This window comes from Phyllostomus hastatus, unplaced genomic scaffold, assembly GCF_019186645.2.
Source record: "Phyllostomus hastatus isolate PE091 unplaced genomic scaffold, TTU_PhHast_1.1 phas_scaffold_216, whole genome shotgun sequence".
NCBI lineage: Eukaryota > Metazoa > Chordata > Mammalia > Chiroptera > Phyllostomidae > Phyllostomus > Phyllostomus hastatus.
This window is the reverse complement of record NW_025334018.1, coordinates 7664779-7676937: the sequence shown is the minus strand read 5'-3', so window position 1 is coordinate 7676937 and position 12159 is coordinate 7664779. Positions and strand designations below refer to the sequence as shown.

Sequence of the window (12159 nt, the reverse complement as noted above, 5' to 3'; positions counted from 1 at the left end):
TGGGGTCATAAAAATGCCCTCTTCTCATTACCCCCATTCTTCTCAATCCTCTCAGGATGCCTCAGGGTGAGTTTGGGAGGAGTGGCTGCCAGAGGAGGAGCAGCTGGGACTGAGTCACAGCAGGAAGCTGAGGAGGGCGGGAGCTGTTCCCAGATAAAAGGACCGAGCTGGCCCTGAAGTTCTCTACAGCAGCAGCAGCAACCAGAGAACCAGGCTCCCAGCAGTCCAGCCCTCCCGTCCAGATCTGCCTGACAGGACTCACCTCCCGGGTGGCCACTGACCAGTCTGCCCCAGGATGGGGACCATGTCCGGAGCAGCCTTGGTCTTGGCCTGTTTGGCTGTTGCTCTTCTAGCCTCTGAGGGAGGTGAGTTGGGGTTGGAGTCAGCACTTGTGGGGGGGTCCCCGCCAGCATGGGCCTGGGGCCTGAGTCCAGCCATCCTAGATGGCTCATCACCAGCAGGTTGATTCTCCGTTTGGTCCTGCCTTTGAGCAGGCTCCAGGTGGGCCCGTGCACTGAAGCCTTTGACAGGGAGGGGGCTCAGGAGCACAGAAATAGACGTCTGGAGACTGCTGCTGCTAGAGATCATTCCTAGTGATTGCTGCCAAGAAACACAAAATTAGAGTCAAAGGACGACTCCTGGGGCGGGGCGGGGCGGGGAGGTGGACTGTGTCAGAGAAGGGCCCTGCCTGAAGGAGGAGAATGTGGGACCTGTTAGGCAGGGGCCGGGGAAACAGGGGTCCCTGCTGCTCACAGCCCTTTGCTGACCGTCCTGACAGACCCCCTGCCTGGGTAGGGGACTAGTCAGAGCCACCTTCCACCCAGTGCACTCTCTGCATGGATGCTGAACAAAACGCTACTGAGGGAAACCAGAGAGCATCCTACGTCTAGCCTGGATCCCTGTAAAGCTGCATCGTGCCGTCCATCCTAAGTCCTAGTCCCTGTGACAAGTGATTCCTTTGCCCGGGCTGAGGAGTGGTTTGCCCCAGTCCTGAATCACCGCAGCCTCCCGATCCTAAACTGAGACCCAAACTAAGCAGCATCTAGGACTAGTTAAAGGGGAAGGAGGCACTTGACTTTCTGGGCAGTTCCTTATCAGAAGGCCCAGAGATGAGTAAAGGGCTTGGAGTGGGAGGGGAGGTGGGAGAAGTGGACAGGTGAGGCCCCCATCAGTTCGAGGTTCAGACCTCCTCCTCCGAAGGCTAGGGAAGCGTCACAGCAGAGAGGCTGTGGGGAGGAGAGCCCAGGCGTCCTAAGGGGCCGACAGGGACGCAGGTCAGGTCCTTCCTCCCCAGGCCCGTGTCTCCCATTCCCTTTAGACTCAGACTTGGGAGACCCGAGGCTTTGAGCCCGGTAGAGGCCGGAACCCAGTGATTCACGGCTAGGTGTGTTTGGGGCGGGGGGTGGACTAGGGGCCATGGGGTAGGGGCCATACCGAGGGGCTTCTGGTGTCTTGCTTGTCTTCCCTGCACTCTTGACCTCTAGTGCCTCCCCACTTTGTGCGCAGGGCCAGGAAGGGGCCTCTCACAACCACCCTGACTCACCCTTCCTCGCTCCAGGTTTCAAGACTTCAGGCCAGAGGGAGCTGGGGCCAGAGTACCTTCAGGAAGGTAAGAGTCTGGGGAAGTGGCATGGGATTGGGGGTCGGGCAGGAACTGCAGGCTCTGACCATCTCCCCTCTTGCCCCTAGTTGGCTATGCAGCACCCCCTTCCCCACCCCTGACACGAGCCCACCCCGTGGACCACCCTGACACCGCTGAGCATGGCCCTCACTTTGAGGAAAAGAGTGAAGGTAAGTCCCTCCTGTCCCCCCTCCAGGGTTCTAGTCTGGCTTTCGTCCCCCTGTCTTGAGGTGGGGGAGGAAAAGAAGTCCCTGTGCCCTCTCCTCACCTGGCCAGAGGAAGTGGGCTATTCACACACTGCCCTTCTATAGTGCCGCCCCCTCCCTCTCTGGAAGATGGCTTTGCCCAAGTGGAGGAGCTGTTTTCTCCCCAGCTCCTTCTGGAAGCAGGTGAGTGCTCGCCGGCCCCTGGCCTGCCGCCCACCGTGATCTTGCCGACATCGGCCTGACCCGTGCTCCTTGCTGTCCTCGCCCTCAGGATCCTTCTCCCTCTCGGAAAGCCATGCAGCGGATCCCTCTCTCCCGCAGAAAGCCATCCCTGTGCAAGAAGAGCTGCCCTCCTCCCAGCTCCCTATTGAACAGAAGGAAGGTAAGTGACTCCCTCTCCCCTTCACCCTCCCGCCTGCCCCTGGCTTTGGGGGCTGTGCCACTTACCAGCTGTGTAAACTTGGGTAAGTTACATCTCTAAGCCTTAGCTTCTTCCTCTGTAAAACAGGGGCAATCATACCTATTTTACAAAGTTATGAGATTAAATGGCATAAAAGTAGCATTTATTTTCACTTCTTTGTTGAGTTCCTCTCCATGCATGGGAGCTGGCCAGGACCCCGTCTTTTAGAGAGAGCCACCCCGACGTGATTGTTGCTTTTGCATCTTCTTCCCCCCAGTAGACTCACATGTGCCACAACAGGAGGAAACGATCAACCAGAAGGAGGGTGAGTGACAGCTCCGGTCTGTGACCCCTGCTTCAGGGCCCAGGACCGCCTGGGCTGGGTGCAGGGAGCCCGGGCCTCGGGAAGCAGCACAGGGAGTGGGGCTGACTTAGGGGGACTATCGGGGGGGACACCCTGCGGGCCTCAGTTCTCATTTCCTTTCAGCCCCTCAGTCTGAAAGTGAGTCACGGTCCATTTCTTCCTCTTTCCCCATATCCTTCCAATCCCTCCTCCTCAACCCCAACTTCTTTCAACCCTCCAAGTCATCCGGCCTTTCTCTACGCTCTGCACGACCCACCTGCCCACTCTGTTTTCCCCACTCTAGAGAAGCCAGGGCACGTGTCTTTGAGTCCAACCTCACACTGCCAACAGGGCCGATCCCAAGGGAGCTGGGGCCACCGGCTGGACGGTTTCCCCCCTGGGCGGCCTTCTTCCGACAATCTGGACCAGATCTGCCTTCCCACTCGTCAGCATGTGGTGTACGGGCCGTGGAACCTGCCCCAGTCTGGCTACTCTCACCTTAGTCGCCAGGGTGAGACCCTCAATATGCTGGAGACTGGATACTCCCGCTGCTGCCGCTGTCGCAGCTACATAGAACGCATGGACTGTGCAAAACTTGTGGTAAGGGTTGGGCTCTTGGTCCTGGGGCGTCCCTTGAACCCCACACAGTATGTGTGTGTTTTAAGGACTAGACTAGGCCTCGGCCTGGGTATGCGGGAACCTTAGGTCCTGTCTTTGGTGCTGAGAGCAGAGACAGTCTCTGCTTCTTTCCTATCTACGTGCCCGGGGTCCTTTTCTGGAGCCTGGGAGGAAGACAGGAAAGTGGACAGTGGGCTGCTAGGCTGATCCACCCCTCTTGCTCTAGTGGGAGGACGCAATGACCCGGTTCTGTGAGGCCGAGTTCTCGGTCAAGACCCGAGCCCACTGGTGCTGCAAAAAGCAGGGGGAGGCTCGATTCTCCTGCTTCCAGGAGGAAGCTCCCCAGCCGCACTACAAGCTCCGGGACTGCCCCAGCCTCCAGCCTGTTATTTTATCGGGCCTCGAGCTGCCTTTCCCCCCTGGGGTACCAACGCTGGACAATATCAAGATCATCTGCCACCTAAGACGCTTCCGCTCTGTGCCACGCAACCTCCCACCTACTGACTCCCTCCAAAGGCAGCTGCAGGTTCTGACCCGGCTAGAGGGGGCGTTCCAGCGCTGCTGCCGGCAGGGGAACAACCACACCTGTGCGTGGAGGGCTGTAAGTGCAGTTTCAGCTCCCCCGAGAGCCTGTCTGCCTGCCCACCCATCTCTGACCTCCGATCCTGCTGGTCCATTCCTCCACGTACCTTCCCACTGTGAACGCATGTACCCGTCCGTCTGCTTGTGAATGAATGTTCGCCCATCTGTTGTGCTGGTCATCTGAGTCTGTTCATCTTGAGCCTTCATCCTGCACTCCTGGCCTCGTCCACCCAAGATCCCACTCGCGCGCCTGTCTGCCATCCATCCGTCCAGCTCTGGCCTCACCCGACCCTCTCCGTCTGCCCTCCCAGCTCGTCTCCCGTGGCCAGCTCCAGACCTCACCTGTGCTTCCGCCCTCCGCCTTCCCAAACCCACACATCCCGAGCCGCCTCCCTGCCCTCTGGTTCTTTGTCCTCCCCTGTGGCACTTGGGGTTGGGAGTCCCTCACCTTATAGTGTGGGGCAACAAGGGAAGCGGAAGGTGAGGAGGAAAGGGGCCACTGTCCAGCCTTTTGACTTCTCTCTTTCTGGCCCACAGTGGGAGGAGACCCTTGATGGATACTGTGAGCAGGAACACGGTATAAAGACCCACCCCCACCCATGCTGCCACCACCCTCCCAGCCCCGACCGCGACAACTGCTTTGCCGACAGCGCTCCCTACCCCAACTATGACCGGGATCTCTTGACCATTGACCTCAGCCGAGTCACCCCCAACCTCATGGACCATCTTTGTGGAAACCAAAGGGTTCTCACCAAGCAGTAAGTCTTGCACAGTTCCTTCCCAACTCTCTCCCCTTCCCCAAAACCTCCTTTTGGGGCACCCTCCTGGGTTCTCTTGGCGAGAACATAATCATGGTCTCCAAGCACCATTTTTATTGCCTGGGGGTTCCTAAAGAGCCTGACCCCTGTCTCTTTCCCACCACAGTAAACAGATTCCTGGGCTAATCCGGAACATGACTGCCCGTTGCTGTGACCTGCCACTTCCAGAGCAAGCCTGCTGTGCCGAGGAGGAGGTGAGTGTGGTGCAGGCCGTCACAGTTTCCGAGGGAAGGGAGGGGAGGGGTGGGGAGGGGATGCCTAGACCTGGAGTCTGCCCATGCTTTTAGGACATCAACACAGCCCACAGAAATAATGAGGACTAGGGGCGGAGGTCTTTTTTCTTGGGTCCCGAAGTCCTCATTCCTGACCTGACCTGCTCCCCACTGCCAAGTTCCTATTAAGCTCCAAGCATTTCCAGATGTGCACATCTGTCCATCACAGGAAGTCTAGCTGTGCAAGGCAGCTTTGCACTGTCTCTGGACCCCAGGAAGGGATCAGGAGGAGAGCAGTAACAGTTGAGGGAAGGGGGACTTTGCGTGCCCAGGTACCCATGCCTGACCTCTTACAACCCGCCCCCTCACCGTCTCTGCTCTTTTCTTCTCACTCATCAGAAATCAGCCTACATCAGTGACCTGTGTGGTGAACAGAGAAGCATCTGGCGAGACCTTGCATTCTGCTGTAAACTGAGTCCTGGGGATGAACAGATCAACTGCTTCAACATTAATTATCTGAAGAATGTGGCTCTAGTGGCTGGAGACAGTGAGGATGACAAGGGCCAGAGGAAGCAGAACCCAACTCAGGGAACAAATACCAGTCCCAGCCCTTGAGCCCAAGGAAGAATGAGTCACCCCAGAGCTTTGGAGGATCAGACTGGGGGAACCCCACCCCACCCTCCTGGAACACACAGTAAACACCTCTGGGATTTGGCATGCTCATTGTCTGTAATGTCTCACATACAAACACACCCTCCTAAGCCAGCCTGCTGGGGTTTTCTTCAGTGACTGGACCCTGAGGCCCACTGCCCTGCCCTTACTGACTGAGCAGTCATTCCACAGGCTGTGATGGAACCATAAATAAATGGCTTCAATTCACTATTCGTCATCTTGAATTTATTCACATATTTTAAAGAAATGTCACCTTGTCAGCTGGCTATCAGGATTCAGAAGTAAAAAAGACATGGTTTATGTCCTTGGTGAGCCCCCCAAATGCCACAGCACTACCTGACATCTTTTTTTTTAAAGACTTTGTTTATTTTTAGAGAGAGAGAAAAGGAGGGAGAAAGAGGGGGCAAGACAGCGATGTGTGAGGAAAACCTGGTTCTCGTGCCAGGCATGTGCCCTGACCAGGAATCCACTGAGCCTCACCAGTCCAGCCCATGACTGACACTTTTTAATCTTTTTTTCTTTTTCTTTTTCTTTATTTTAGATTTTAATTATTTTATTTTTAGACAGAAGAGAAGGGAGGGAGAGAAACATTAATGTGTGGTTACCTCTCCAGTGCCCCACACGGGCAAACCTGGCCCACAACCCAGGCAGGTGCCCTGACTGGGAATCGAACCAGGGACCCTTTGGTTTGCAGGCCCATGCTCAATCCACTGAGCCGCACCAACCAGGGCTGACTTTTTAACCTTAACTTTTGATCTTTGAAGTCCATGCATTGGTTATTTCAAAATCCACCTATTTGAACTATCAATGTCCACTGTGCTTGTCAGATTGCTCACATTCCAGGGACCTAGCAGGTGTGGTAAGTGGTGGGGTGCAGCGCTGCCACGGAAGTGCCTGTATCCTGAGCGCCCAGAAGTGGCAGTTAGGGCTGGGGGCAGTCGGGGAGCGCTGGGGAAGGCCTCACGTTGAGGTCGGAGCTTCTCCAGGAGAGAAGTAGAAGGTGCAAGGGGCAGGTACCACCCAGGCAGCGGCAACAGCTCCTGCAGAAGCACAGAGGCTGAAAGGGCTTCACTCCAGCGGTGATCCTCTGAGATGTAGCTGCAGAGATAAGCAGCTCATCAGGAACAGCTCATCCACCCACAGTTATTAAAGTGGATCTTGGCGCCTCTGCCCGCGAGGGGCACCAGCGGTTTCAGGCAGAGGATGTGTTCAGATGTGTCTTTTACAAAGTCTAGTCGGCAGCTGGCCAGGCAGGTACATGGGAGGCCAATTCGGAGAGTGCCTGGACAAGGCGGAGGGGAGGAGGCTGTAACCGCCAGACCTAAGCTGGACCACAGGTTGGAGGGACTCCAGCCCTTCTAGGCTGACCCCTGGAAATCGGAGCTGAAAATTAAGACTGGGCTTTATAGAGACTCTGCTGCTAGGACAACAGTCCAAGAAACGGGACTTCCCTGGCCCCAGTTACAGCGGAAGTGGGTGAGCCCAGGCCCCCGCCAACCTGACCCTGTCAGAGACAAGCGGAGCCCCAACAGCTCTCAAGCCCACAAAGCGGCTCCCCTCTCCCATCCCCCATAGCCTTTTGTTTATTTACTAACATTTTGCCGGGAAGGCTGTTTCTAACCAAGCAATGTCTTATGGCTCTTTCGCCAGTCCGTCAGCACAGGAGCCAATGAGAGAGCAAGGACTGCGGTGGGTCCCGCCCCTTCACCGGCTACCCAGCGCCAGGGCGACCCGGCAAACGGCGCTCGTCGCTCGTTACGCTCTCGCTCTCGAAGAGCGTCACTGCGCCTGAGCGGAAGTCCGGCGTACCTTCGATGGGCACTAGGACCCAGGGACTAGAGAGGGTGAGGCGGGCCAGTTCCTTCCCCTACCCACCCACCCACTAGCTTGTCCTTAGCCGAGGTCCTTACGAGCTCTTCGGGAGCGGCAGGTCCCCGGCGGGTGGGGGGACCCGCCGCACGCTCAGCGAGTGATGCTTTATTTGCAAAACGCAGTTCCAAGTGCTGGACGGGGAGTCCGAAACGAGTAGGGCCACTGTCCCAACCTGTCGGAGTTTACAGTTTACCGGAGAGGAGAGGAAGGGAACCGGAAAGCAGTAGTAAGCAGTGTAGTGAAAGAATATCAGTGCTAATTAAGTATACGCATCATCAGCTGAGTTAAAAGAAGTCATTCTCACTAGGGGTCAGCGAACTATTAAATGAAGGAGATGGCTTTGGATAGAGCCTGGAAGCAGGGATAGGATTGCTGTTAGTTTCCAAGAAAAGGTGAAAGTGTTCACATCTACTGCAATTGTATAAACTATTAAAATATGATTTATGAGGTCCAGGGGCGGTGGATAACGGAGTCAGAGCACCAGACTACTTAGAGGGTCCTGGAAAGCCTCCTGGAGGAACTCAAGCTTGAGTTGGATTTTACTGGAAGGAAAGGGGAGGTTTACAAAGCCCTGGGTGTATGCAAAGCTCAGCTAAAGTAAAATAGAGTGTCCGTTTTTTATTAGGCAAAGTGCTAAGTATTCTGGTTAAAATTCTCAGGGATCATTAGCTCTGTGGAGACTTGAATCCGAGCCTGGCTTTCAGGGAGATCTTGGAGAAGGCCATAAGGCAGAAAGTGTGGCTGGTATATTTGAAGAGCCACTAAATAGTAAAAACGGAGTGAAGGGGTAGCTAGACAGAAGGTTAGAAATTTAGACTTAGTCATGCTTTCTGGAAGACCTTGAAGGATTAGAAGTCATACTGACCTGGCAAGAAGCTCCTGTGAAGGATTGCAAAAGAAAAGTTACATGAACAAATTCTCTGGCTGAGTAATTGGTTAGAGCACCGCTCCATACACCAGTGTTATGAGTTCCATCCCAGGTCGGGGCACAAATAAGAATCCACCAATGATTCATAAATAAGTGGAGCATCAGATCGATGTTCCGCTCCCTTCTTCTCTCTATAAAATAAGTAAATTACAAAAAAAAAAAATAAGAAAATTGATGTGAAAAGATTTTTAAAAATCTCTTCTTTTAAAGATTTTACTTATTTATTTTTTAGACACAGGGGAAGGGAGGAAGAAAGAGAGGTAGAGAAATATCAGTGTGTGGTTGCTTATGCGCCCCCAACTGGGGGCCTGGCCTGAGGGCACATGACCTGACTGGGAATTGAACTCACGGCCACCCTTTGGTTTGTAGGCACTCAATCCACTGAGCCACACCAGTCAGGGCAAAGTATGTGCTCCTTTGTGTTTGGCTTCTTTTGCTCATTATGGTTTTGTGATTCATCTGTAATTGTATGCAACTGTTCATTCACCGATTTTTTTTTTTAAGATAAATGGACAGACAGGTGGATAGCAATAGATGAGCTGGAGAGAGGGTAGAGACAGGGACCAGATCGGAGGTTGAAATTGTAATTTTTCAATATCAATAACACTGAGGAACTCTGAGATCCAGAACTCTGTTAATGATACAGGGAATGAAAATTGGGTGGGTGGGTGGAACATCTTTTAAAGATATTTAGGAAATGGGATTGATTCACCCTGTTTGCTGCGTATGTCCAGGATGACTCCCATGTTGGAGGTCTGGATAACTGTAGGACAGGATATACAGGAGGGGGATAATGAGTTCAATTTTGGAGTCCTCAGTTGTTGGTGTCCTTAGTGAAAGTGCCTTCAGGAGGAAAATGTCAGAGCCAAAGTGCAGGGAATTTATGCGAATGGGAGGCAAAGAAGGGCAGGCAGCGAGGGTCACCTACTCCGAATGTGCTTCTGCACTTGAGACCAGTGGCCTGTTAGGACCTTTGGAAGTCTCTTAGGTGCCATAAGTTTGGCTTGCTCAGAAACGAACTCCTTGGGGTACCTGGGATGATGTGAAAAAGAAAATAGAGCAGTACGTGAATTATAGAACCTAGGTGGTGGTTATAGGGTGTTTGCTGTACAATCTCTCAACTTTTCTAAATTTTTGAAAATTTTCATAAAATACCAAGAAAAAGGAGCTCATCATCTCTATCCTCCAACTGTTCCTCCCCTGGCAGGCCCCATCTCAATAAATAGAACCACCATCTAATCAGTTGTTTAGGAAAGAGACTTGAGAATATTATAATTATTACTATTATTAAATTTTTTTAGAGAAAGAGGAAGGGAAGGAGAAAGAGAAAGGAGAGAAACATCAATGTGTGGTTGCCTTTCACATGGCCCCCACAGGGGACCTGGCTCACAACCCAGGCATGTGCCCTGACTGGGAATCAAACTGGCAACCTTTTGATTTGTAGCCTGCACTCAATCCACTGAGCTACATCAGCCAGGGCGAGAATATTATTCTTTAATTAATCCCTCTCCCTCCTATTCCAATCACCCACCCAATCTCCTAAATATCTCAAGTCCTTCAACAATGGAGTTGCTCCTTACACCAAGGTTAGGTTCTAAAATCAGTGTGTAAGGCAGAAGTTACATAGTCAAATCAACAGGACCTTCAGGAATCCCTTAAATTATTCATAGAATACAGTAAACCTGATATTGTGTGCATCACTCTGTACACAAAATGTATGTGCGAGTAAGTATGGGTATATAAGCATGTACTGTACATGGTAAGATTCAGTATATAACGGTACACAATATAACAAAGTATTTCTAACTACTTACAAAAGAAATTAATGCTGCATATAGTTGAACAGGGCACAAAGACACTGTATTCCTCACTCTCCACTGCCTCCACCCTAGTCCAAGCTTCCACCGACGCTCAGAATTACTGAAATGGCTTCTTAAGTGGCCTCCTGGCTCCTCCTCCTGACTGTGTCTAATCTATTCCCCATGTTCCAGGCAGAATGAGCCAACTGATCCAATCGGGTCACTTCACTGCTTTAAAATCCCTCAATGACGTTGCACTGTTCCTTCAGGACAACGTCTGAAACACTCATATGGCTGCCCAGCTGTCCACCAGCTGGCCTCTGCCCAGTCCTCAGACTCACATACCTCTTTCCACTTGCTCTCTAAGCCCCTGCAAAACGGGGCTGGTCACCTTCCAGCTCCTCGGGTTCACCACATTCTCCTGAACGCCTGCGACTGTGACCTGCTGCTGTCTCCGGATAGAAATCTCTTCCGCTTCTGCCCGACTGGGTAAGCTCTGTCCCCTGTGGCAGGCACTTCTTGGCTACCCGACAAGCCACCCTCCTCAACACCCCAATACTTTGTTCTTGCTGAATTTTCAATTAAAAATAAAGCATTGTGAAAAATAGCACACATTTTTCAAGTGTGCTAAACATCAGTGTATAGTTCAGTGGATTATTATTAACTGGAACTCCCTCAACAACCCCCCAGGTCAAGGAAAGGACATTGCCAGCACCCAGAGCCCCCATAATGCCGCTTTCTGGGCACAGACTCCTCCCACCCCTGTGAAGTCACCAGTATCTTGCTCTCCTGATACTCATGGGGATCACTTATTCGCTTTGTCTTTATAGTTTTACCACCCAAAAATAAATCCTAAAAAGAGTCATTTAGGTTTTCTCAGAAGAAGCTTTATTGAGATAATCCACATTCACCAATTCGAAGTGTACAATTCAATGGTTTGGGGTATGTTACATTATTAATTTTTGGAGATTGTAGTAAAAAATATACAACATAAAATTTGCCATTTTAACCATTTTTAAGTATACAATTGAGTGGCATTAATTACATTCTGAATGTTGTACAGCCACTGTAACTATATATTCCCAAACTTTTTCATCACCCAAAAATGAAACTCTATAACCATGAAGTAAAAATCTCCGTTCTCACCTTCTACCAGCCCCTGGTAACTTCTAATCCATTTTCTGCCTGTATGAATTTGCTATTCTAGAAACCTTGTGTAAGTACCTTCAGTATTTGTAGGTACTTCTGGGCCTTGCTTATTTCACTTAGCACAATGTTTTCAAGGTTCATCCACATTGTCACATGTGTCAGAACTTCTTCCTTCTTATGGCCGAATAATATTCCGTTGTATGGGTAGACCAATTTGTGTATCCACTTATCTGCTGAGGGATACTTAGGATGTTTCCATCTTTGGGCTATTATGAATAACTAGCATTTAATTTTGCCCACTTTTGAATGTTATACAAATGGAATCAGACAATGCATTGTTTATGTATCTGGCTTTTAAAGCATGCATTCATGTTATTCCATATACCCATAGTTCCTTCATTTTCCTATAGAATTCCATTTCAGAAATATACCACAATTTATCCATTCTAATGTTGATGGATATTGTTTTTTTCCCACTTTTCGGCTGTTTCAAATATGGTAATATAAAAACAGTACATATTACATGCATTTTTATTGAGCATACAGCTAGAAATTGAATTGCTGGTCATAGAATCTCTTCAACTAGATAGGCCAAAGTGGTTGTACAGACTGAAGTACAAAGTGAGTGTACTTACCAAGGGTATGAGTTCCTTGTTCCAGTCCTCATCAGCTCTTCACGTGGTATGTCTGTCTGTTCAGGCATTCTGGTGAATTTGTGTTGATATCTCTGTGGGTTTTAGTTGCATTTCCGTGGCGATAGATGAGATTCAGCACCTTTTTATATGTTCCTTGGCCATTTGGACATCTTCTGAGAGATACCTGCTCAGGTCTCTTGCATATTTTTATATTAGACTTTTCCTCATTAACTTGTAATTCTTTATTCTGGATATGAATTCTTTGGCACTAATATGTTGAAAATATCTTACCCACTCTGTGGTT

The 12159-nt window shown here is 50.9% G+C and overlaps 1 protein-coding gene and 1 long non-coding RNA gene across 8 annotated transcripts; one reads left to right on the top strand and one right to left on the bottom strand.

Annotated features, from left to right (window-relative positions):
• Positions 1-165: 165 nt before the first annotated feature.
• Positions 166-5679, top strand: ECM1 (extracellular matrix protein 1). 5 transcript variants are annotated; one of them, XM_045816712.1, is made up of 11 exons: positions 166-365; positions 1559-1609; positions 1690-1791; positions 1933-2010; positions 2099-2209; positions 2508-2552; positions 2875-3170; positions 3415-3789; positions 4308-4528; positions 4695-4782; positions 5200-5679. In XM_045816712.1, exons 1-11 carry the CDS (start codon positions 296-298, stop codon positions 5413-5415), a joined length of 1653 nt encoding a protein of 550 aa, XP_045672668.1. In that variant the 5' UTR covers positions 166-295; the 3' UTR covers positions 5416-5679. The 5 variants fall into 5 exon arrangements, with proteins under 5 accessions (XP_045672668.1, XP_045672666.1, XP_045672670.1 ...); XM_045816710.1 differs by having other exon boundaries at positions 2505-2552; XM_045816714.1 differs by lacking the exon at positions 1933-2010.
• Positions 5680-6078: 399 nt separating this feature from the next.
• LOC123833506 lies at positions 6079-10789 on the bottom strand. 3 transcript variants are annotated; one of them, XR_006788280.1, is made up of 4 exons: positions 10417-10789; positions 9201-9304; positions 8210-8403; positions 6079-6754 (listed from the first exon to the last, which is right to left on the bottom strand). It is a non-coding gene; the product is annotated as an uncharacterized LOC123833506 (long non-coding RNA). The 3 variants fall into 3 exon arrangements; XR_006788281.1 differs by having other exon boundaries at positions 6079-6570; XR_006788282.1 differs by lacking the exon at positions 6079-6754 and adding an exon at positions 7360-7516.
• Positions 10790-12159: the final 1370 nt, after the last annotated feature.